The 27,503-nt window shown below is 35.8% G+C and overlaps 2 protein-coding genes across 3 annotated transcripts in view; one reads left to right on the forward strand and one right to left on the reverse strand.

The window, feature by feature from the left end:
* The window catches only part of LOC310715782 (OX-2 membrane glycoprotein-like), a 104,859-nt gene that overhangs the window by 20,180 nt on the left and 57,176 nt on the right, over positions 1–27,503 (reverse strand). The gene's annotated exons all lie outside the window — the stretch shown is intronic.
* LOC310715704 (FERM domain-containing protein 7) lies at positions 1,525–20,192 on the forward strand. 2 transcript variants are annotated; one of them, XM_083522334.1, is made up of 12 exons: positions 1,525–1,796; positions 7,104–7,208; positions 7,557–7,599; positions 7,694–7,772; positions 13,211–13,308; positions 14,872–14,986; positions 15,201–15,348; positions 15,450–15,545; positions 17,525–17,688; positions 17,862–17,930; positions 18,036–18,111; positions 18,187–20,192. In XM_083522334.1, the coding sequence occupies exons 1-12, from the start codon at positions 1,671–1,673 to the stop codon at positions 19,207–19,209; spliced, it is 2,142 nt and encodes a 713-aa protein (XP_083378460.1). In that variant the 5' UTR covers positions 1,525–1,670; the 3' UTR covers positions 19,210–20,192. The 2 variants fall into 2 exon arrangements, with proteins under 2 accessions (XP_083378460.1, XP_083378461.1); XM_083522335.1 differs by lacking the exons at positions 1,525–1,796; positions 7,104–7,208 and adding an exon at positions 8,184–8,287.

Consider the following 27,503-nt stretch of genomic DNA (forward strand, 5'->3'; position numbering starts at 1 on the left):
TTTGTGCTAGTTCCATTTGGAAAATTGATTACAGTAGGCATAAGTAATTGGTGTTTTAATGAAATTGAATGCTAGACAGCTACAGTAGATAGATAGATAGATAGATAGATAGATAGATAGATAGATAGATAGATAGATAGATAGATAGAACTACAGTATAGTCATTGCATAATATAGTCACACATAATCTACTATAAATGCAAATAGTAGCATTGTGCAAACTTACAAGTACAGATAAATATATAAATATATCTGCAACGGATAAATATAAAAACTATAAACATAAATACACATTATCTAAAAGAGAAAAGTTAAATTTCGAGAGAATAAAAGTAGAGAAAGATGGTTCTGGTGCATATGTTCCAGTATCTCCTTCTGGATGGAAGGAGGTCAAACAGGTAGTTAGCAGGAAGTGGTAATGATGCATTGGACGGTTTTGACCACCCTTTCTGTTTACACACTTTTGAGCTGCAATATTACACCGTGATGGAGTTGGTTAGGATGCTTTCAATGATGAAGCAGTAAAAGCTATTTTAAATCTTAGGGAACAGATGTCTTATAAAGAACTTATTCTGTAAAAAAAAACAAAAAAAACTCTGGACCGCAGAGTGAAGGCAAAAGGGCCAACAAGTGCCAAGCATCTCTCGGGGAACTCCTTCAAGACTGTTGGAAGACCATTTCAGGTGACTACCTCTTGAAGCTCATCAAGAAAATGCCAAGAGTGTGCAAAGCAGTAATCAAAGCAAAAGGTGGCTACTTTGAAGAACCTAGAATATGACATTTTTCAGTTGTTTCACACTTTTTTGCTATGTTTATAATTTCATATATAATTCCACATGTGTTAATTCATAGTTTTGATGCCTTCAGTGTGAATCTACAATTTTCATAGTCATGAAAATAAAGAAGGTGTGTCCAAACTTTTGGTCTGTACTGTGTGTGTGTATATATATATATATATTTTTTTTTTTACAGAATAAGTCTGGCATAATACTTAAAGCGTACCATGAAATAAACAGTAAAATGATGTTTCATGTAATATTTAATGGTAATGGTAATACAATGAAAGCCAATGCAAAAATGTATGGTTAATTTTTTGAAAGTCTCACATTCCACTTGAAATAGTGTATTTTTTGTACATTATTATCGAAAAGTGACAATATTTACATAATATAAATGGGCTGGGAACAATTTTAACATGTTTTAATACTGACATTTTAATAGCAGTGTTTTGGCAATTTATTTATTTTTTTTTATATCTCAGTTAATGGAGTAGATGTTTATTTTCTTTTCGTTTTTTTTACTAATGTGTCTATTATAGTTCAATTCTCACTGGTATTAAAACCAGATGTGGCTTTTGAAAACATGGACATGCAAACATATACTCTGATGTGTGCAAAATAATTATAGTTAAATAAACAAAATCTGACTTTATAAACGTGATATAAAGGCATGTGTTTATTTTTTCCAAGCTTTAATTATCCACTTTAGAACAGAAGTGGAAGAGACTCTAGAAGCTGATATTATGACGTAACTAGGAGCGGATGCACGAAAGGATGCGCCAAAGCGCTGTTCTTGAGATGTGATTCACACCAAGGTTTCTCCCGGTGCTATTCCAAGGCAAACCTGAGAGCTGGTGGTGTAGATCGGAGATGTTCAGTAGATAGTGAAAGATGGCAGAGAGATCGGAGTTGAAGGTGAAGGACAGGAGCTGCGCACAGCACCAGAGAGCCAGAGAAGCGACATTGCGCCTGCGGGTCATTTTCTTAGATGACAGCGAGCGAATTTTCGATGTCGAGGTAAAAAATATAATTCCAAGTATTTCTATTGTCTATTAGTTGTCTAATCGAATGCAAAATACTCTATATGCTTTATGCATGATTATTCAAGAAAAAAAACACCGTCTTTTAATTTACTGTAAGTGCACTTGTTTTAAATGTCAGCTGTTACAGATGTTACAGATGTTACATAGTCATCTAATGCCTCTTTACATCAAACTTTTCATCTGACTTATGACTTTTATTACTTACATTAAATTACATTTTGAAACTTATTCCAGTGAGTATTCCTAATTTAATTTTATTTGCAAAAAAATTATAATAAAAAAATAAAATAAAATAAAAAATGATGCATTGGACGGTTTTGATCTCTCTTTGCAGGGCTTTCTGTTTACACACTTTTGAGATCCAATATTACATTGTGATGGAGTTGGTTAGGATGCTTTCGATGATGTAGCAGTAAAAGCTTTTTAAAAACATGATATTATTATTATTAGATATATAAAACAATTGACATTATCAAGAAATATATTACAGTAAAATGTCTATAGTCACAATAATGCTGAAATGTAGTGTATTGAAATACATACATACATCCATAGACAAATGCAAAGACATAATACTTAAAGCGTACCATGAAATAAACAGTACAATAATGTTTCATGTAACATTTAATGGTAATGCATAATGCATCTACTGTCTCTTTTCATCAGACTTTTCATCTGACTTATGACTTTTATTACTTACATTAAATTACAGTTTGTAACTTATTCCAATTAGTATTCCTAATTCACTTTCATTTGCAAAAAAAAAAAGATTTACATTCATACCATTGCATTGAACTGCTTTAAAGCACACAGAATTGAGAATAAGGTTTAGTATTGCCTTCTATTATTACAGTACAACAAAGTACCACAGAGTGCAATTGTGTGCATGTGGCAAGACATTTCAGGTCATCTTTTGCATTTACTCAAAGGGGCATGACACTGAAAAGAAAACCTTTTACTCATAGTGACTGAGAGAAAAGAAAGAGTGTAGTCATTATGCAGGTTGATAGTTTTGGCGTGGACTGGACACAGATATTGGCCAAATCCAAATACTATATCAGTCCTATTCCTCCTCAGGGTAATGCAATCAATCACAGAAGATCAGTGAAAAACAGGGTAAAGAATATGACATTTTGGATTGAGCTATTGCCTTCAATATCACATTCAAAGGAATAAAAAGATAAAAACAATAAAAAAAAATGTAACCTTAAAATAACATACATATGTTAACTTTAATACCAGTACATTTGTAGCAACATTATTGAAATAAACAGTATACTGTACATTTAAATGGAAAATCTATGACAACAAATTTAAAATGTACAAAATTACAATAAATCTTTTAGATGAAACATAAACACAACCTTTTCAACAATGAATTTTTACAGACAAAATTTTATTCAAATGTTTAAAAAAAATTACGTTTGGCACCTGATTATTTTAGTAACTCCAGAATCTTGATTTGCTTCAGATATTTGTGAACATTTATTAGAATTCATCCGTATTTCCTTTACTTATTTCCAAAGCGTAATACTTTCTCCCCAAGCTTAACAATTGGCATGGTGCACTAAAGCCTCAGACATTCAGTCAGATATTTAGAGGAACACATGGTATTTAAGTCTTTTCATAGGAAGTTACAGTGGTGCACATTTTCATTTGCAGGTCAACCCAATAAATGGCTGCCATACATGAAACCCAGCACCCCATGGTACTATGGGAAATGCTTTATTTGTTTTTATGAGCTTCAAAATCCTTCAAATTTCTAACATAATTCTGTACAAAACAACATATCAATCACTCGAGTATGTAATTGTGAATTCAACAAGAAATAAACTCTGTTGAAATGGAAAATCATATCTCTCATATCCTACTTATGATCCTGAGTGTGGGGAAATTTACACATATAAAGACTAACTAATACAGTATATTGTTTGATTGTCTTTAAAACATATACACAGTGATGACTGATTGATTTAAACAAGTTTATTAAACGTGTTCTTGATTGGGTAAAGACCACTGTTTTGAAAAAGTTACAGTATCTTACCTACACAGCTATAATAAATCTCAAAATGATAGAAAGGTTGACGGTGATTTGAGGGGAATAATGTTCTACAAATTAAGACGCTGTTATATTTTTTTTTTTTGAAGGAAAACAGATATGAACATTTTGAGAGATTTTAGAATAAAGGAATGCTAATCATATAAAAATACATTTTAAAATGATACGGTTTCTTTATTGTCACATTAAATGATCTTGCTTCACTTCCTTAAGTCTTTTTTGGGTCTTTTTTAAACTACCCCCTTAATCTCCCTCCCTAATATGGCTTCTGACAAGATAATAGCAATGTTCTATCAATTCTTGTCACAGTAAATATAGAGTCAGACTCTCACTTTCTCTCTCTCTCTCTCTCTCTCTCTCTCTCTCTCTCTCTCTCACACACACACACACACACACACACACACACACACACACACACACACACACACACACACACACACACACACACTCACACTCACAAAAACAAACATACACTACTGATCAGTAGCCTATATTTTAATGGTGCCTAAATGAGGGTTTGCGCATCACACTTGCAGACTTGATTGTATGTGGGCAGTCTCTGCTGACTTGTTTTTTTTTTTTTTTTTTTGCCACAGACAAAAGCTTTAGTGCTCAGAGTTCCTCAGAATCTGCACCATATGAAAAATCAGACCCAAGACCAGTAGTGGACAGTAAAAAAGTACTTTATTAATACAAAATTTTAATGCATGATATCTTTGAATCTTTTTACATTACATTTCTGTCACGCTTTGATCAAGAGTCGAAAAAAGTCAAATAATAAACTGACACAAGACCTCAGATGAAAACCCACAGTTCTCGTGAGAGAAAGTATATCTTTATTTGTCCCACAGTGGGAAAATTATTGTCATTGTAGTTATACAACAAAATTTCTTTGGTAGTTTTTTGGGACCAGCAGCAATAAGTAAATATAAATATAAAAATTACACAATTAAAAAAGCACACAATGAATAAAAAAAGATAAATGCTCTGTAATATAAATATAACAATATATACAGCAGAGAGTTTCTGTGGCATAATGATACACTTAAGTTCCTGTAACAATAAAAAGAGAGCTCAAAACACTTACTATGATAAACTCATACTGGTCAGCAGGACAAGCAGTGATCAATAGTGTAAGCAGGCAGGAAAAAAAGATAAAAAAAAACGTTAATCCAAAAGTGGAAATCCAATAAACAAGCATAAGATCAGTAACAAAAGGCAAGACAATGTAATACTGATGAAATTGCTGAACAGATGACAGATGAACTGGCAATACTGCACAGGGTGTATGAAAGCACTTGGCTTTTAAACAAGTAGTACCTTTAGAAAGAATGGAGTAATATCAATATTTGGAGATGGCTCCCTCTGTCCCTTCCTACAATCTTTCTTTTGGTTTGTAATCATTCCAGTCCATCAGTTCCTGCCACTCTTCTTCACCCACTCCACCCTGCCTGTACTCTTTTTTTCACTTCTCTAACACACTCTCCATTACTTTGCACTGTTGACCCCAGGTACCTGAACTCCTCCACCTCTTCTCCCTGTAACCGCACCCCTCCACTGCCCCCCTCTCATTCACATACATCTTACTCCTACTGACTTTCATTCCCCTTCTCTCCAGCACATACCTCCACCTCTCCAGGCTCTTATCAACCTGCTCCCTACTCTCACCACAAATAACAATATAATCCACAAACATCATAGTCCATGGAGACTCCTGTCTGACCTCATCCGTCAACCTGTCCATCACCACTGCAAACAGGAAAGGGCTCAGAGCCGATCCTTCATGCAATCCAACCTCCACCTTAAACCAGTCTGTCGTTCCTACTGCACACTTCACCGCTGTCACACTGTCCTCATACATGTCCTGCACCACCCTCACATACTTCTCTGACACACCTGACTTCCTCATACAATACCACAATCCCTCTCTCGGCACCCCGTTGTACACTTTTCTCTCCTAAACATCTCCATGGTTCTGCCGGTATGTCATCGGGTCCTACCGACTTTCCACTCTTCATCCTCTTAATCACTGCTCTCACTTTCTCCTAACTAATCCTATCCACATCCTGCTTTACAATCTCCACACTATCCACTCTCTCTCTCTCTCTCTCTCTCTCTCTCTCTCTCTCTCTCTCTCTCTCTCTCTCTCTCTCTCTCTCTCTCTCTCTCTCTCTCTCTCTCTCTCTCTCTCTCTCTCTCTCTCTCTCTCTCTCATTTTCCTCATAAGCACTGATGACATTTATCATCACCCCTTTAACTTTCAGCTTCATGTTCAAGTCTTTTCACATGGTATGACCTGGTATACATACTGCCCTCTAGTGGTGAGAAAATCCACTCTTTTAATCACCTCAAATCTTATAATTACCAGTTTTCCACTCTTATAATCATCTCGTGGCTTTAAACCTTTTAAACTCAAGCTCATATACCTACCGCTAAAGGTTTGTGGTCATGAACATTGTAAAATGGAAGCCAAAACCTCTTTGAAATAGATTTCTTTAGTTTAAGATTAAGGAAGTGATAGTGAGCATGACTGGCTTTTGGGAAAATAGTATTTGTCAGGCAATCAAAGGTGCAATTCCGATGACAGTAAAGGGGAAGTTATTTTACATTGTCTTGTAAACAACCTCTACCTACTTTACATAATCTCCTGGAATCTTAAGGGAACTCAAAACTTGGGGCTTTCTATGCTTGCACGTGGCAGAGTGATCAGAATTAAACCAGTGTTGTTGACAGTTACTCGACTAGTCAATGAGTTTGCTTTGTGCACAGGACTTTTTGGGATCATGAATAGGTAATCATGGGTGACGCAGAATGATTTGGTTTAGGATATGACATATAATGGAATCCTTTGTGTGTGGAATAGACCAGTCCATAGAGTTAGAGGAATAGGTTGTCTGATGCCTGTTCCTATGGGTTAATTAATAATGATGTTCACGGTATGGTTGGTATATTGAGTTTTGAGATGAGTTAATGGTGATTCAGATTTACAGCAGCCTCAGTATCCTTTTATGCTAAAGCAAAATAAAATATTTTATTACACTAGTGGCAGTGTGCAGCTCTGATGGAATGATAATTGAGAAGTTTTGCTTTTATTAGTGCATATGCAGCAGATGATTGTTTTCAGTAGAAACCAAAACGTTCATATAGGCAGTGTGAACCAGTATTATTGTGTTTTGTGTGCATTATTATAATCTTAGTCTTCTGTCAATTGTGTTTTTACAGCAAAAAATCCTGGGCTGTGATTTTTTTGGTAAGGTGTGTGAACACCTTAAACTCGTCGAGAAAGAATACTTCGGCCTGGAATTCCGTCATCAGAACGGCAACTACGTGAGTCACTTTTTTACTTTAGAATTTATTTAATTACGATTTCCATTCAGAACTGTAGATTACTTATTTTTGAACCTCATTATAACTACTTAAGTGCAAATCTTATTCTGTTTTTGAAATGCAATAATTCCTATATTTATGAATGTTGTATTTAGCATTAGGGGCACGTTACCCTATTTTTCTTACTGCCTTGATGTGGTATAAAGTTAAAATAAAATTAGCTGTATTTACACTGAAGTGTGGAAATGACTAATACATGTTTAGAATATGTAGAAAATTCAGAACATATGTTTCGATTCTATTTTCTCAAAACGTAAATGCAAGTTCGGACAAATTTTTATTCTTTAGGTGTGGCTCGAACTTTTGAAGCCACTGGCAAAGCAGATCAAATGTAAGTATGTGGTTTGTGTGTTTGTGGACACCAAAATAAAAAAAATGCAATTAATAAAAATACACACTGAGCACTCATATCTTTTCTTTGTTAGACACTAGTGAGCTGCCATTCCGTTTTATTGTGAAGTTTTTTCCACCAGACCCAGGCCTTCTGCAAAAAAGCTTGACCAGGTAAGCCATGACCAATTTAGCAGAGCTACATTCAATTCGCAGGGATGCACGAATCGAGCACAGTGTAATGGCATAACCTTCTAGGTTTTGTAGATCATCATTGCCTAAGCACAGGAAAATCATCAAACTTTGCTGGACCCCCATTGTGGGAAGAAGGCGTCCCAAAACTTAGGAGAACAGAATTTAAGCTGATGTTCACCCATATACAGTTTTTTGGTTATTTGTGAGTGTATATTAAATGTGTATATCATTTAAAAAAATCACATACTAGCTGTGAGATTTATGCAAATTGACTACAATACCCACCAGCCCTTGTATGTCAAATAACTTTCATATGTCACTAACCCTCAACTGTGTTTTATGTTTTCTTTAGCTATTTAAAATCTGGTCTCTGTATGTCTCTTTGTCAAGCTTTTGTTGGTGTTACCAAAAGAATGGATGCAGCAGAATATTTGTGGTCCAGGAAAGCCTCCTACAGAGGTGCTACAGGCCTTTGGAGAAACAGGAACAGGGAGGTATGATTAGAGCCACCTGGGAATGGCTTGATATCATGAGACCATTCAAGAAGTTTAATATTGTCCCAATTATCTCCCACCCTCTGCCCGCTGCTAAGGAGATTGTTCAGTCTCCCTGCACTGTTGAGGACGCCACTCTGTTTCCACGCTCTTCTTTGTACATTTGTCTGCCCACCTGCCCTGCCTATTTGCCCTACTAAGGATACAGGCAGACTAATGGCAAAGCAGTAAAAAAATAAAAAGCTTGACAAAGTGATAAACAGAGATTAGGCCTGCCCTACTGAGTACTTCCCTCTACCTCCTAGTCCAGCTGAGGACGTTGCATTGTTTGCCTGCCGTAATTAGGATGTTGTGCAACCTTTCTGTCCTGCTTAGGTGCATCCCTGCAGCAGGGTAAATTCTGGCCTCGCCAATGACTTCATGGGCTCTGTATTATTCCTATGCCTTGGACATAACTACACATTGACCCCACTTAAGACATTGCTCTGCCATACTGCTAGGCCTTAATTCCCCCATCTGATTCCACCTTAAACTTTGTCCAATCCCCATAAACTCTGCTGCAGTTGTAGCCCCTGTATCCCACTACAGAGCAGGGGATATCACTTTTGGCTGCTCATGACCCCACTATCATGTGTCACTAATCACCCTTACCTTTGTCTTGTTATGTCTTCTTAAGCATCCTATTTAAAAAGTGGTCTCTGTATTTCTCTTTGTCAAGCGTTTGTTGGTGTTTTGTGCATTTGTATTACAGCATTGTTATGAGTTTGCCTGTTTTTGTGTTGATGCCGATGGTTCTTGATGTTGGTTTATTTTTATTAGTTTGACTTGTTTAATACACCTGATATTAGCATATTGAATAGTACTAATGTGATATTAGCTCATATTAGGGATGGTATGATTCACCGATTTGCATCTGTGCATCGACATTAAAGTTAACAATGTGGTGCAACGATTTAAAAAAGTGTGCATCAGAGTGTGCATCAAGTTGGCATTTGTATAACGTGCATCATTTTTTAACATATCTGCAACAGTAAAAATCAATTTATTTATATATAATTATTAGTAGATGCACTATACTTTTATTGTTTAAAAGGTGACCAATAATTTGTGATACGTAGATTGATTGCTCAGAAGCGCCTCATTGCACACCAATGGAGATGTAGCAGATATCATATGGTTTAGCTTGATGACTGTATATTAGTTTAATTAGCTACTGGACATTTCCTCGCTGACCTGCCCCTCCTGCTAAGTAATTACGTTACGGTAAGTCTTGCTTCAGTTAACAGATACTGGGCATTAACTATTATTATTATTATTATTATTATTATTATTATTATTATTATTATTACATTTTAACATCTGAGAATTGTATTATTGTTGTTATTATTATTATTATTATTATTATTATTATTATTATTATTATTATTATTATATTTTAACATTGACTACTAATATATGTTACACATTCTGACTGTCCACTTGATAAAACTAACTCTTTTCAAGTGAACAGTTGACAGTCAGAATGTGTAACAAATATTAGAAAATGTCTAGTAGCTAATTAAACTAATATACAGTCATTAAGCTAAACCATATGATATCTGCTACATTTCCATTTCCATTACATTTCCGAGCAAAGAATGCAGTAACGTCACATCCGGTGCTATGCGCTAAAATGCTAACCCTGCCACAGACTGCCCCCACTTAATTATGCAATACTAAGCCATAATTATGAGATACTAAGTCGTAATTATGAGATATTAAGTCATAATTATGAGATAATAAGTTGTAATTATGAGATACTAAGTCATTATTATGAGTTCCTTTTTGTGATTTTTTTTCTTTGTGAATGCAATGCGCTTCCGTACAAAACAGATTAAACTCTATATTAAAACTAATTTTCCTCAAAATTGTACAAACAAAACCCCATAATGACAACATGGAAGACGTTTGTTGGAAATCTTTGCAAATTTATTAAAAATATAAAAAAACTAAAGAAAATCACGTAAGTATTCACAGCCTTTGCCTTGACACTCAAAATTGAGCTCAGGTGCATCCTGTTTCCACTGATCATCCTTAAGATATTTCTACAACTTCATTGGAGTCCACCTGAGGTAAATTCAGTTAATTGGACATGATTTGAAAGACACACACTTGTCTAAAGTCCCACAGTTAACAGTGCATGTCAGAGCACAAAGCAAGCCATGAAGTCCAAGGAATTGTCTGTAGAGACAGCATTGTATAGAGGCACAGATCTGGGCAAGGGGACAGAAACATTTCTGAAGCATTGACAGTTCCAATGAACACAGTCGCCTTTATGATCCGAAAATGGAAGAAGTATTGGACCACCAGGACTCCTAGAGCAAACTGAGCGATCAGGGGAGAAGGGCCGTAGTCTGGGAGGTGACCAAGAACCCAATGATCACTCTGAAAGAGCTCCAGCATTTCTCTGTGAGGAGTAGAACCTTCCAGAACAATAACCATCTCTGCAGCACTACACCATTTAGACCTTTATGGTAGAGTGGCCAAATGGAAGCCACTCCTCAGTAAAAGGCACACGACAGCCCGTCTGGAGTTTGCCAAAAGGCACCTGAAGACTCGCAGGCCATGAGAAACTACATTTTTTAACTCTTTGGCCTGAATGCCAAGCGTCATGTCTGAAGGAAGCCAGACACTGCTTATCACCTGGCCAATACCATCTTTACAGTGAATCATGGTGGTGGCAACATCATGCTGTGGGGATGTTTTCAGCGGCAGGAACTGGGAGACTAGCCAGGATTGAGGGAAAGATTAATGCAGCAATGTACAGAGACATCCTTGATAAAAACCTGCTCCAGAGCACTCTGGACCTCAGATCGGGGTGACAATTCATCTTTCAACAGGATAACAACACTAAGCACACTGCCAAGATAACAAAGGAGTGCCTACGGGATGACCCTGTGAATGTTCTTGAGTGGCCCAGCCAGAGCCCAGAATTGAACCTGATTAAACATCTCAGGAGAGACCTCCAACCCCATCCAACCTGATAGAGCTTGAGAGGGTCTGCAAAGAAGAATAAGAGAAACTGCCCAAAACCAAAAATAGGCATGCCAAACTTGTAGCTTTATACTCAAAAAGACTTGAGCTCTAATTAGTTTCAAATGTGCTTCAATAAAGCAAAAGCTTAATTGGAGGCCTTAATTGAGCAAAAGCTGTCAATAATTATGTACATGTAATTTTTTTAATGACCTTCTTTATAAAAATAATAATATAAAAGATTTCAAACACACTTTTTTCACATTGTCATTATGGGGTATTTTTTGTAAAACAATGAGGAAAACAATGAATTTAATTAATTTTGGAATGAGACTGTAACATAACAAAATGTGAAAAAACTGAAGGATTGCTGGTACCTCAGAAGTAGCATGTGTAGGTCAATATATATATATATATATATATATATATATATATATATATATATATATATATATATATATATATATATATATATATATATATACTTATTTGAGAAAGAAACACATTATTAGGTATGTTTATTGTCACATGATGATCTAGGGCAATGAACATTATTAGAAGTGTGCAAACAGGGACTCTGGCAAGACCTGTAAAAAAGACTAAATCGAATAGAGATTCAGTAAGTAACAAACATGAGCATCCCTTGAGACATTAAGTGGTCTGTGAAATCTGTTTTAAAAACAAAACAAAACAGGAGGGAGCTTTTTTTAAAAGAGAAAACTCTGCCATCTTTAGTGACTTTATTATTTACTTTATTATTATCATCACCCAAATGAGGATGGGTTCCCCTTTTGAGTCTGGTTCCTCTCAAGGTTTCTTCCTCATAACATTTAAGGGAGTTTTTCCTTGCTACAGTCGCCACGGCTGCTCATCAGGGATAAATACACACCATTCACCTTGACTGTTGATTTCTGTAAAGCTGCTTTGAGACAATGTCTGTTTGTGAAAAGCGCAATAGAAATAAACTTCACTTGACTATTATTCAATGTGCCAAAAATGTGTATCTGTTTTAATAAAGTAGTCATATCATATCATATCATATCATATCATATCATATCATATCATATCATATCATATCATATCATATCATAGTAAACCAGAAGCCAAAAGTCTTTAAGATCCTCCAACCAGAACTCTTTCAAGTTTCTCAGTGTGTGCTTTAATTAAGAGGGCAAATCTGTTGAAGCACAAACACATGAAGCAAAGAGAAGTGATACTCCCATGGGTTAGATTTAGTATTTGATTGTAACTATGGCTCTAATGCCAGAGTTGGGGGTTTGCTAACTCCACCCAAGGCATTCTGACTTTGTTCTTAATAAAGTGTGATGCTTTTTTCACTCTGTCCAATCTCTATTAATGCTGCAGTCTTTACTAATGCTAAATAATATACATTTATCAAAAATAAATGCACTCAACACACCATGTTCACAAAAGTGTTTTTTTGTGAAAATTAAATATAAAACTACAACAGAAGAAGAAAGTTAAAATACAACACAAAGTACAGAAAAAATTTAATTATAGTGTGAACATTTTGATAATTACTATTACTTTCAAGGAGTTTTAGAGTCATGTACGGCAAAGCATACGGTGCTCTGGATAAGGGTATCTGTAAATGTGGCATAAATATGCCACAAACTTCAACGTCTACTTTTCTGTGCTTTTTTGAACCACACAATGGAAATTTGGCCACATAAATAGCTATTTATTGGCCACAATGTTTGTTTATACAGAGTTTAGGACCACAGTGTTAGGCATCTCCACCATCAGGCAAGATCACCAGTCTATCTGTGTCTATCATGACAAGCCATTCTGTGTGACTCTGCTGTAGTATGATTGAAAATTAATGCCCAACAATGAATAGGCTACATGGGATATATCACTGTTAATAAATGTATATGTTTTTGTTTTCAGGTACCTTTTTGCCCTGCAAATAAAACAGGATTTGGCCAATGGAAGTCTCACATGTAATGACAATAGTGCTGCACTTTTGGTCTCTCATATATTGCAGGGTAAGTCCTGTTCTCTTACAGGTCACATTTAAAATCTTGGCCAATGCTATAACCTTCTTTACTAAATCTTCTTCACTAATGTTCTGGGTTATAAGGAATAGACTAGACTATTAGTACATTTTAACACACAATCATCCAAATATATAAATTTATACAGGATTATTTAAAAAGAATGAACCGATATCATACTGCATCAGTTCTCAATCATTGTCATGGAAATGGAGGAGTTATGTAAGTTTTTTGTGAGTATAATACTTGTGACTTGGCTGGAGTTTTTTATTACTTTTCCTTACTAAAATATTGCATAATGAAATCGGTTCCTTCTTTTAGATTAACCCTGTATAATATATAGACACTACACAGGAGTTGGACAATAAAACTGGAAAGAAAAAAAAACTATTTAAGCAGGGTCTGATGACCAGTCATCACTTATGAATTTCATATTCCCTAAATAAGAGCAGAGCGTGCAGGTTAAATTAGCAGAGCAATAGCAAAGCTATACTTCAAATACTGCAATCCAAACAGCATAAAGCACGAGTTATTGGTGCACTTCTTGCTGTCACATCTTTTTGGTGTATTGAGAGCTATGGTATCTAGGGCTACTAAACTACATTCTACAGAAGTAATTTTAGATGCAAGAGAAAGCTATTTTAAAGGGATGTTCAGGTACTAGCCCGGATTATATCCAAAATAAAATTAAATGTTATTTGTATAGTGCTTTTAACAATGTACATTGTCTTAAAGTATTTGTATACATATAAAGCAGAAATAAAATAATGTACTAGTTTGTTCCCCATAAATGTTAAGAAAAATTTCCCTGAGATGGCATGAGGAAGAAACCATGAGGGAAACCAGAGTCAAAAGGTAACCCATTCTCATCTGGGTGGCACCGAATGTCTATTCATTACAGTTCATCAATGTTGAGGTGTGCAGTGATTGGTGATTAAATGCAATCTGTGGTCCTTGAGCCATTGTGGTTGAAGTTGTACCTCGACATTCCATACCAAAAACGGTTGCTGGAAGCTCCACAGGGTCAGTATTCATTGCCTCAGCGTTTTCCTCCATCAATAGGTGTCAGGTGTTCAGTGGGGATAATGTCAGGGTTTTGTGCAGGCCACTCCATATATAGCAAAAATCATTAATGTAATGAATCATACTCGTGCATGAGGTAATTGTCATGTTGGAACAATTGTGTGCTTCCAACTATGTGGTAAAAGATTGGGAAAAGCCATCATAGGAGTGTGATGATAAGATGTCCACAAACCATAGCCCATATAGTGTACCTTGGGCTTATCTGCAAAGATGTGTCAGTGAGAATTCATTAAATAAAAATAAATGAACTCTTTACAAGCTACAAATTGCCTTTGCAAACTTTGATACCTGCCACCTGGTACTTATGTACTACTAACTACAAGGGTGTCCAAACCATTGTGCATGCCATTGTACAAATAAATAATATTGGGATTATATTTTGAAGTAAAATATGTTAGAAAACACAAAACCATTTAAAAAACATTCAACCTATAACTTACATTTCCCTTGTTTTTTTTTTTTTCTCTGCAGCAGAACTTGGGGATTACAATGAAGAGTTGGATGCACACCACCTAGAAAATAAGCAATATGTTCCAAATCAGGAATACTTGGACCACAAGATTATTCGTTTTCATAAAAAACACAGGTGCACATTCTCACATGCACAACAAATCATTTACATACATGTCCAGATGTAATTAAACAAGGCAAAAACAAGGTTTTTGCATTGAGCATTCAACAACAGGCACCAACGTTACAGATTCTGAAGACAATACTTCAATCTGAGGCTGATATAGGAATAATTGTAAAGAAACAATTGTAAAGATTTGAATTTAAATCTGTTCATTGTTTTTGAGCAGAGGTCACACTCCAGCCCTGTCAGATATACATTTGCTGGAGGTTGCTCGGAAATTGGATATGTACGGCATTCGACCACATCCTGCCCATGATGGAGAAGGCATGAGGATTAATTTGGCTGTTACACACCTGGGGGTGTTAATATTTCAGGTAACAGCCTTTAATCAGTCACCACCACTAGATTGATTTTTCTGCAGTCCCTTGTATTAATGCTTTTAATAATCTAATTAAAATATTAATTTTCTTCCAAGGGTAACACGAAAATTAATACCTTCAGCTGGGCCAAGATTCGCAAGCTGAGTTTCAAGAGAAGAAATTTCCTTATCAAACTACACACAGAGGCTGGGGTAAGCTATACAATATCATTCACATGCTTGCTACATTGCCCATTTCTTTTAACAGAACTATTGTAGCTCAGCACAGTGAAGTTCTGCTTCAGTGTTTCTCATCCTATCTATTTTTTGACATGTGCCAGTTCCATTTCCAGCAAATCACTATGACATGATGCTGCCACCCCCAAGCAAAGTGGGATGGAGTTCAGATTAAAAGCCTTGCCATTTTTCTTTTATATAGTAATGATAATTATTTGGCCAAACAAAGTTTTTAACGTTTTTGGAACCAAAAATTTTAAAGGTCTGGTAAATACCTTCATTATCAAGATTACCATTCTTAGAGTATTGTTCTTAAGCAATTTCCTTCCTTTCAGGCAATCACCTGAACTGTTTTAGTGTTAATCTGTTAATAATTGATGGACCTCCACAACTAAACACTTGTGGTACTTGATGCTTTTTTCTCCTGATACCAAAAACTGATGTCTGCATCTCCAATAATGTCGTTTGGAAGTTCACTGTGATTTGTATAGATCCAAGATTACTCTTTTGTATCAAATCCATTGTATAGGTACTCCTGGTCCATTTATTTCTTAGGATATTCTACAAAGTAACTGGGCTTATTTTCTTGTCTTGGCTGAGTAGCTAAGACTTTCCTATGGTATCAATGCCACTAGCTAATTTGAAGCTTCTTAGGATACGTTTCCTAAGTCGTTACATCAATTCCTGGAATCTTGCAGACTGTTTAAAAGATACAGTGAACTTACTAATGTAAATTGTAATTATGGCAAAGTGAATCAAGTCTAAGTCTTTAAATGATTGTTTTTAAATCGAATTAGATGTAAATACAGTAGCTCCAACTGTTACACTAAAAATAACAAGTGTTTCATAGCTCACTTATTATCTTTAGCCTATTTAAATACAAACCACAAGTCAAAGCACAGAAAACTGTAAAGAATCTTTAACAAAACCCAAATGTAAAGGATCTTGAAGTACTGAACTTCTGAACAGATTTCCATTTACAATAAGATATGTTGTTCTGTATTATCTATCTATCTATCTATCTATCTATCTATCTATCTATCTATCTATCTATCTATCTATCTATCTATCTATCTATCTATCTATCTATCTATCTATCTATCTATCATCTTCCATTATTTCAAACTTTAATATAAAAGAATTGACCAAAATACAACATAAAAGCACATTTCTGACCCTGTGAATGAAGTCCATGTTTACACAAAGATTGTGGACATGCAGACTTTGCACAGAAACTAACCTCTGACCTCTTGATAGAAATGTAAAGCATTAGTCAGTCAGATCTTTTATGCCCCACATCAAGAACTAGCACTACAGGGAGTCATTTAACACCATTAAATTTTAAGCCATCGTTTATTTTTGCTACAGCAGAGCATCTTCCTTAGAGCCCCAGATGACAAATGAACAACATGCCCATCTTTATAATACATGGTTTTGGTTTTTCCTGATTCAAAATTAAGGTAGAAAGCCAATTTATGGTAACCCTGACCTAGTGTACCTGGACTCATGCTAGTTGTGGAACCAATAACAACACAAGAGAGACACAGGCTGGGGACCAAGACACCACCACTGGTACTTGATAGATAGTATATCAAAAAGCTAAAAAATACTAATAAGAAATAAATGTATTTTTTCCTATATGTCATTAGACTTTATTAACGAAAATTCACAATTTACACAGTTTAATCTGTATAAAATGTAAATAAATTTGAGTTATAACTTTACAGTGTTACAAAATTACAGTTACTAAGCATTTAGTTTTTAATGGGAGGTTTTGGAGAAACAAGTAACAAGTTGTGAGACAAACAAACCAATAATACACTAAACTAACAAACAATCTAAAGGCTTCAATGTTAGTGTTGTGTATGTGTGTTTTTAACTTTGTAATAATACACTTGTTTTGACTTGTTTCATATTATGCTCTTTTAATGTATGCATCTGTCCGTGTATAACAGCCTTCACGGAGGGACATGGTTGAGTTCACAATGGCAAGCAGAGACATTTGTAAAACCTTCTGGAAGATGTGTGTGGAGTATCATGCCTTCTTTCGTCTAGCTGAGGAGCCCAAACCATATCAAAAGTCATTGTTTTCCAGCAAAGGATCAAGTTTCAGATATAGGTACAGTAAAAAAAATAAAAAATCTGACAGATGCAGTTGCAAGAACAAGTAAGAACACATTTGGTAAAATATACTTATTTTGTAAGATCATGTTAGGTGTTGGTAATCTGACCATGTCAGCAAGGGTTTTCAATTTGTTGAGGTATATGGATAATTACTTACCTTTGCTTTAGTGGCAGGACACAAAAGCAACTATTAGAGGGTGTTGGCACTGGGGAACACAGGCATGTACCGTTTGAGAGGTAAGAAATGCAATTTAGTTTGAGAAAATCCTGTATAAACAAAGCACTATTTAGTTTGGTAATATAAACATTTGTTTTTTATAAATGTCTGTATGTTGTTTTAAGGTCAAAATTCAGGCTTGGCCATGAATCTCGGCAATGCAAGTCATCCCCAGACTTGCTTACTGATGTTTCCAAACAGGTACAGATTGAAAGAAATCAAGATTGAAATGGCCATAGTTGTGTTCTGAAATACTTAAAAATCATGTTTCTGCAGCTTTATGAGCAAGCCTATCAGTTCCCCCACCTTGATGATTCAAAGCAAGGGCCAAATGTGCTTGCTGAAGGGCTTGTCCGATCGTGTCCCTTGTCAAGACTGGCGCCCAGATCTAGCAGGGTTGCATCTCCTAAACAACGTTCCATGTCCACATCAGCAGCAGAGCGTCAAGGCAGAAGCTTTCAAAGGCCTGGGGCAAGGAGACATCAGTCCCCTAGTTCTCAGCACTTAGTCCTTCTCTATCCCAACAGTTCTCACCTGCAATTCCATCCAGTGCTGCCAACTTTCCCTTTGGCAACTTACCCTTTTTTACTACAAGATCCAACATCATCATCCTTAGACCGTCTTACGCAAGCTCACCAGGGTATCAAGCCTATGAAGTATTTAGCTAGGCAAACAGGACACTCTTTTTCACCTGCTTCCTCTTTATCACCACCACAACGGCAACAGCGTCTGGAAAGGCTGCAACTCTCTGGAATTGGAGTGGCTTCATCTAGACTGTGCCCTTTACCAGAGGGACCACTTGGGGTGGGGTTAAACAGAAGGCACAACATAGGAAGAACAGAAGCTGGGCACTACAGTGATGACTCTTCCTTTCAAAGTGCATTACCTTCCCGGGCCTCAAGCCAACCTGATGTAAAGTTCCAAAGACCTTCACTAGCTACTTCAGCTGCTGCATATGCCTCAGAGTTTCGGCCTCTAGGGTATTATCCTCACCTGTCACAACACAGAATCCCTACTAGGCCAACCTATCTTCCACTAAGCCCTTCTCCTTTGCCAGAAAGACCCACATCTTTATGTGTCCTTAGCACAGGCAGTTACAGTGATTCAGACTCAGAACTCTTTTATCCATGTTACTGTCCTGCTGTAGGGAAAGTGGTACATTCTGGTCCGTTAGCACATTTGCGTTTCTCATCTGGAAGCCTCCAACTAGATGAAGAAGATGGAGAAGAGGGAGAAGAGGATGATATGTGCGACCAGAGTGATGGGGAAAATACTGATCGTACCTCTGTTAAACTGTAGCATTACTCTTTCGAAAGCATCAGAAACACAACATGAGAAAAAACGAATTCACTCAAAAAACTTAATTAAGTAAATGCTGTTACAAATGTTAGATAATTCAATTCGAGATGTACAACTACTTGTAATTAGACAGCATGTCTAATTTGGTACTATGGAGTCCAGTCAGCATGATTGGTGTTTCCTTTCACTTTCTTTGCCTGTATAACTAAGCAGAATGAATCTTGTTCGCCTCAGATGCCATTCATGGAGTAAGGACTATAATAAGCAATGAGAATGGCAATACTTTTCAAGATATCTTCCTTTTTCATTCAACAGTATTGTATGTCAGTGAGGCCTGTATGGGTGAAGCATGATGAAAGGTATTGTATCTGCCTTTCTTCTTCTGGAAAGAATCATATCCCTGGTTCTGACTGAATCATGGAATCGGAAGCAGCCCAGAATATAGTGACTGTTGGTTGTCAATGAAATAACTCCATAATGATCTGGAATACAAGAGGGGCTACATTTAGACCACCATATCAAGATCTACTTGAATTGGAATCATGACTAGATAGCAGCTGGAAATAGGAAACAGCGTGGAAACATGAATTAAGCATGGTGAGGGCAAAGGATATTACACAAACTATCCTTCTGAAAGTGAAGTGAAATCCACTAGCACAAAAATGAAGACAGCAATATTGATTTTTCTCCATGAAATATTTAATGCTAAATATTTATTAATGGTTCTTTTTGTGTAGTGTCTTAAAAATGTGTTAAGATGTATGTCATTGCTTGATAAATAATAATTACATGAAAATGCTAAAAGATGAAAGTAATTTAGTAACAGACATTGCAGGACAACTTTGGTTAACAAATCTGGTATACAATATTTTGCTTGTTCAGAGCATCCTTTCATTCAGATAGTGATGCTTCCACAGTCCAAACGTTTACTTGCTCAGTTTTTGTGCTCAGAGGCACATTTAATATTACAAAACATTTATTTTGGCAAGTCAATTCATTATATCAGAATTAAAAAGCTAAGTTGACTGTGTTTAAACGATGGGGAAGATTTCAGAAATTCATGCTTGTGATTGAAAACGTATTACCTGTAGCCAGAGGTGAGAAGTAACGAAGTTCAAGTATTAGTTCTTTAGTTCAATATATAGTTTTAGGACAACTTTTTACTTTTACTCATTACATTTTAACACAAATATTTGTACTGTATATTTCTACTTCTTACATTTTTAAACCAAACTCGTTACTAATAATCTATTTGGTGAAATGTCAATAATAAATGTCAACAAGAAGTCTGGGGTTAACGTAGATGAGACGGAGGGAGTCAGTGATGGAAACATGACTGAGAACAGAGACATTTCTGATCACATGATCATCATCATCTTCTCTCTACTTGTGTTCAATATGGTGGATGTTCAGCCTGGATACGTTCATTACATAACAAAATGTTTCATTAGTTTTGTATATTAATATATTAATTAAGGCTGTCAAAATGCAAATGTATTTTAACTATTTTAATTTTATTAATAATTAAAAAAATATAATTAAAGAAATAAATAAAAAACAGGCGAAATTAAAACCTTCGGCGCAACACACGTTTATTTACGACGTCCTTTCTTTGCTCAGATATAATAAATAAACGATTCAAATAATTTTTAATCAGTAAACTAATCAACGTGGCTGACCAATCAACATGGACAAATATTGATGCTTTATGCAAATGCATGTTTATTATTCGTGAAACCAAAGTCAACATAGTGCATAAAGAAGGTTTTAAAGTAATCATGGTGTTTTAAATTACGTAAATTATCAGGACACCAAATGGAACCCTTGCTATGTCTCCACAAGGAAGGTTAATGAGGTGATACCAGAGAACTGCACCTCTTATAACTTTCATATGGATTACATAATCAGATATTGTAATATTTGTATTCGATGTGAATTGGTTTATCTAAAGGAACACTTTTTAAACTTTCTATACGTATATTTATTATGTCTGTGAGGCAAATATTCAGCGAGATTCAGGGTGTTGTATTCGTCTGTCTGTGAAGAGAGGAGACAGAGATGGCAGAGAGCGCCCCCTGTCTATTTTCCTTACTTTACAAAAGCACAACCTTTTCTTGTTATTATGAGTGTGTACAAATAAAGGTAGACCCTTTACATATTCAAATGATGTGTTGCTCTTATCTGTACAATTGAAAAAGACAGTAATTTATGTTCATTTCCAGGTTATAAAAAATAAAACGCCACAAAACACCCCATCGCATTTGTCGACCCCCAGTGGGATAATTGTGCGCATCATGGCATATTTCGATGCTGATTTAAGACTTCGCACCTCAGTAAAACAAATGTTTACTAATTTTTTATTTTTTTTTCAGTGGAGCTTTACTATTAAGGTTTTAATTTCGCCACTTTTATATTTATTTATTTATTTTTTCATCAAAATTGTTCAAACTTAAATACTCGCGCATTAATAAAACCAGTGGCGTTAAAATAAAAAAAAAATGCATTTTGTCAAAATGCATTTTGACAAAAAGTTTTGTTACCTAATGTATGTGTTCAGGCTGAACAACCACCATATAGAACACAAGCAGAAAAAAGATGATGATGATCAGGTGATCAGGAATGTGTCTGTTTTTAGTCATGCTTACAATGTTGACTTCCTCTGTCTCATCCATGTTAACCCCAGGACTTCTTGTTGCCTTCTGACTGCTTATTGTGAGCTTCTACGTTTGTGGTGTGTAAGAGCCAGGAAATGATACACCAATGATAGATTTAAAAAGCCACGCAATGACAGGAAATAGTATAAAGGGTAAAGTATAGTATATAGGGTAAAAATAGCACGCAATGAGAAGAACATTTTTTTTTTACATTTTACCAAATAGATTCAACCTAAAGTAACGAGCTTGTTTTGAAAATGTAAGAAATAGAAAGTACAGATATTTGTGTAAAAATGTAATGAGTAAAAGTAAAAAGTTCAGTCAGAAAAATAAATAGTGAAGTAAAGTACATACCAGAAACCAGAAAAATCTACCTGAGTACAGTAATAAACACCTCTGATACACAGTACGGCATGCAGTGAAGTGTCTTAATTGGACATATACATTGTACTGAGTGTGTATTTTCTTGATTTTTTATTCTTTTCAATATTGATACCGAACATTGTATCAATGTACATTGTAAAGATAAAAGATAAAAATTTATTCTTTTTTCAAAGTAGCTGAATAATCTTAAATAAAAAAAATTATCTAAATAAAAAGATTATCCAATAATTAAAATCCAATTATAAAAGATTATCCAATTATAAAAAGATTATAAAAATTATAAAAAGATTATCCAAAGTAGCTAGGTTTCCTGCTGGGTAGCTAGGTTTCAATCAGGTAGCAAGTGGTTAGGGATGCGGCGCTCTCAACGCTGCGGCCCGGGTTCGATCCCCGGTCAGGGAACCAACCCCAGCCACTAGGGTTGCACAAGCCTTAGTGCCGGTCCCAAGCCCGGATAAATGGGGAGGGTTGCGTTAGGAAGGGCATCCAGCGTAAAAACATGTGCCAAATCAAACATGATGTCCGCTGTGGCGACCCCTAATGGGAGAAGCCGAAAGAAAGTTTTGGTAAACAAGATATTCAACTTTAAAATGAAGTCTCACTAAATGGAAATACTTCAGTAAATTAGAATCGGAATCAGAAATAGCTTTATTACCAAGTATGTTTATACACACAAGGAATTTGACTTGGCGACAGGAACTTCCAGTGCAGGAGAAAGTACAGACCTAATATAACAAAATATAAGTAAAGCAGATTTTTTCTGAAGTCCACGATCATCTCCACTGTTTTGGGCATATTAAGCTCCAGGTTGTTGTGATTGCACCAGACAGCCAGCTCGTTAACCTCCTGTCTGGAAGCAGACTCGTCTCCATGCAAAAAGTAACTCAGGTAAATATCATACATAAAACAAAAGTTCAATCAGTTAAATCAATCCGGATGATTCAATCCAAATACCATTTACTGAACAATAATTACAATTTTAGATGTCCATACCCCATCAACGAAATCTCAGTCCCGGTGGAAGCGAAAAAATCCGTAATCGTTTCCTGAACCTCTCGATCCACACAATGAGCAACTGCTACAATGCTCCGTTCACTCGATTTTGAAGTTTTTGCAAAAAAAACTCAAAAAGGTATATCCAATGTAAATCCAAAGTAACTTTAATCCGATCCGTTCTGTGGGTGACTCGCCATCTGTTTAGTCCCGTGTAGTGAACTATTTAAAACCGAGTCCGAAACAAACGCAGGAAAAACAACTTCAAGGTCAAATCTCCAAATGTGGAAAAGAAAAATTTTCTCAAAAATATTATTCTTATACAAACACCAATTTAGCTAAGTACAGTTCTTTAACAAATTTTAATCAAGATTCTAAATCTAAATTTGATCAAATTTTTTCTCCTTATTCTTGGCTTTTCCCAAATTCTTTTTTTTTTTTCCTTTCCCTCTCTTTTCTCAAGTTCACCCCAACTCGCACTTCCCCCTCCCTTTTCTTTTTTTGGGCAGAGTTACCATCACCTCTAAAATGTAGTTAATTGGTTGATCCACCTCAGCAATGAAATGCTGCAATTTAATTGGGTAAGTTCGACTAATCATATTCAAATCAGTGTAAAGGTAATATTATTGAATATCAGGAATAAGAACTATTATCTGACCAGTTAAGAAAGTATATTTGGTTAACTTCCTGAAATCATGGGTTTTTTAATTAATCCCTAATTTGGATCTGGGTTACATAGGCACCTAGAATGTTTTTGCAGTTCACAGCTGTGCCTTATCAAGAGTTCATTTGTGATATTTCTTGCATTTGTTGATGCTTTAAACCAGTGGTCCCCAACCTTTTTTGCACCACGGACCGTTTTTTTAAGGTGTGGCGGATAAATACAACAAAATAAAATGATACGACCGGCAAAAAACTGGCGTTTTCTAAGTATAATAATAAATGTGAATCCACTGTGTTGTTTTTTGTTCATTTTGTTCGCTTAGGGGTTTGAATTTAGCGGTAATGTATTATGTGTTAGCGGCCGGAGCAGCTCATTTAAGAAGGTAGCGGATGGAGGTAAGACGTGACTGAGGCATCATGACATGCATTAAGAGTGAGTCATAGACAGATGTGTCGGAGAAAATCCGGAGATTTTCCAAAATAAAACATCGTTCAGAATCAGATAAATTAAACGAAAATAATGTGAGTTATGTATTCTTTCTGTGCGGCCTGGTACCAATTGATTAATTGGGCCCGGGGGTTGGGGACCACTGCTCTACACAATCATTCATGTTATTAACTGGTATATTAGCAGCTGTTCTCAGAGGTCCTTCCAGATTATTAAACATTTATCTTTTCCCCAACAATCAATGCTTAAAAATAATAAACAGAATTGCAAATGAAAAGTTGTAAAATTCTGAATATGGCCCCAGGGTTTGTTATATATTAACTATCGAGATTGACTGGCTATACTTGTTTTGTTTTTTTTGACTACATACGTTAGTATAAAGAACTTTAAACATCTTTTTAAATTAATCATAAATTTATGTGTATGTTTTAATGTGACATTAATATTATTATAAATACAGTAACTGCCACACCTTATTTAATGACTGTTAAACAGGACCTTCAAATATATAACTTTCTAGTTCGATTAAATGCTACATACATCATTTGGTTTGATAATACATTCCGGTGTTCATGTTAGTTCTCATTCTATGGTGTTTTATATTGTTTTTTTTTTTTTTTTTTATAGAATTATAATCACACTTTTGATGTCACCCAAATGAGAATGGGTTGCCCTTTTGAGTCTGGTTCCTCTCAAGGTTTCTTCCTCATAACATCTAAATTTTTCCTTGCCAGAGTCGCCCCAGGCTTCATCATCAGGAATAAATACACATCATTTACCTTAATTCTTAAATTTTCTAAAGCTGCTTTGAGACAATGTCCATTGTGAAAAGTACTATAGAAATAAACTTGACTTGACTTGTTTAACCAGTACATTTATCTCCTGATTAGTAATGTTTAACATTTGTCTTGGCTTCAGATCACTGGTGCTGGCTGTGCATTCAGTATTAGTATTTAGTAGTTAGTATTATAATAATTATATTATTTAGTCTAACATTTTAGTTTACCTGAGGAAACAGATACAGTTTTTATATGGTGAAACCTTGTACCCTGACCTACATTGATTAACTCGGCCAGTTCTGAAACGATGCAAGAAATAACAGAGGTACCTTCCCAACTAGGATGCCCCCAAAACTTCTCTAATTATCTGTGAAGCCCACATTGATTTCAGAGCATCAGCTGGATATCTAACAGTTCAATGACCATATCTATGTTACTTTTAGAACGTTCTGACTGATGAAGGTGAATATATTTAGTTTATGTCTAAAACTACAAAACCACGGTTGCCTGAGACCATCAGATTAGCCATAGTGATTTGAAAAAGTGCTTTATGTAGAACAAACCCGTGAGCAAGCCTTGGTTTTGCAATTATGTTTATGTATGTCCCATTTAAGGGCTCTGATGCTGGAGTTGGTGGATTTCTACCTCCTTCAAGGCATCCACCTGCCTTCCCTCACAGAAACTGTGCTGTTCACCCACTCCATTGGTGAAGTCATATCCTCACATGGTTTTCTTATCACTGCTATGCAGATGACACTCAACTCATCTTTTCTTTCCCTCCATCAGATACCACAGCTTCTGCTTGGATCTCAGCATGCTTGTCAGACATATCTTCATGAATGAGTGCTCACCAACTAAAACTCAACCCCAGCAAAACAGAACTGCTGGTCATCCCAGGTGATTCATCTCCAGGTCAAGATCTCCAAATAACACTTCATGAATCTCTGCTCTCCCCTTCAGCCACTGCTCGTAACCTTGGGGTAACTATGGACAATGAACTGTCTTTCTGTCGCTAATGTTGCTCGTTCTTGTCGATTTCTTCTCTATAACATCCGAAGGATTCGACCATTTCTGTCTATACAGGCTGCCCAGGTGCTTGTTCAGTCTCTTGTCATTTTAAGACTTGACTACTGCAACTCTCTGCTGGCAGGTCTTTCCCTGAACGCAATTCGTCCACTGCAAATGATCCAAAAGGCAGCTGCACCACTTGTGTTCAATCAGCCCAAGTTTTCCCACACCACCCCACTGCTGCGCTCCCTTCACTGGCTTCCAGTAGCTGCACGTATCAGATTCAAAACACTGATGCTTGCCTACAAGGCCAAAAATGGACCAGCGCCATCTTACCTCAGTGACCTCATCACATCTCGCACTGCACCACGCTGTCTGAGATCCTCCAGCACTGCTTGACTGGTACCACCTTCTCTCAGAATGAGAGGTAAGTACACTTCAAGGCTCTTCTCTGTTCTGGCACCGAGGTGGTGGAATGAACTTCCCCTAGATGTCCGTACAGCAGAATCCCTGATTATCTTTAAGCGACGACTGAAGACCTACCTCTTCCTGAAATACCTAAATTAGCACTTTCCAAGTTTGTAGAATTCGAGTTATATTTATATTAAGTTTGTAATCTTGCATACCAGTGTAGATTTATTCATTACTAGAGATTTAAAGCACTTTTGTATGTCGCTCTGGATAAGGGCGTCTGTTAAATGCCGCAAATGTAAATGTAAATGTAAATGTAAATGTTCACATTATCACTAACTTTTTTATTCATGTCTCTAGAGTCTGGATGAAAACCTATAATTCTGCAGAATTCTCTAGGCATGTACACTAATAACAAATAAAGCTGTTACTAACAACTAAGGAACAATTATTAACATTCTGCAAGCAACACGCTGAACAAGATAAATTTTGGTTATGAGCATTAACATTAGACAGATCTGACATGACAACTCAACAAATTATAATTTTATAAATTTTTTGGTCTAATCATGGGCCAATATTCACTAGACATAGCACCACTCACCTTTCAAAGACCAAATAAAAATCACATCACAGAATAGCATAGCTAGTGTAAACATAATTGCTTTTTTTTTTTTTTCCATTAACTGATGTTTTGAAATGTAGGTCATATTGAAAGTGTTTCAGTTAGAATTACTTGGTTATTTTCTATTTAATGTACTTAACTGTTAATGCTGTTCTGTTGTATTTAGATGCTTTAAGTTTATATATTTGTAAAACATTCTTTAGTGATTTAAGTCAGTATAAGTTTGAATAAAGGAGAGGAGTATTATTGTAGTTGAAGATTCTGAACAAGCTTAAGGCTAAAAAGAAAATGCAATGTGACTATAGAATGTGAGCCTGGGTAAGAAAAAG

This window comes from Silurus aristotelis, assembly GCF_946808225.1.
Source record: "Silurus aristotelis genome assembly, chromosome: 20".
NCBI classification, from domain to species: Eukaryota; Metazoa; Chordata; class Actinopteri; order Siluriformes; family Siluridae; genus Silurus; species Silurus aristotelis.

Excerpts from the sequence above, each read along its gene's own strand:
- LOC310715704 (XM_083522334.1), top strand. The coding sequence starts at position 1,671 with ATGGCAGAGAGATCGGAGTTGAAGGTGAAGGACAGGAGCTGCGCACAG. Across the intron at positions 14,987-15,200 it reads CGTTTTCATAAAAAACACAG|AGGTCACACTCCAGCCCTGT; the intron begins GTGCACATTCTC and ends GTTTTTGAGCAG. Across the intron at positions 15,546-17,524 it reads AACTACACACAGAGGCTGGG|CCTTCACGGAGGGACATGGT; the intron begins GTAAGCTATACA and ends CGTGTATAACAG.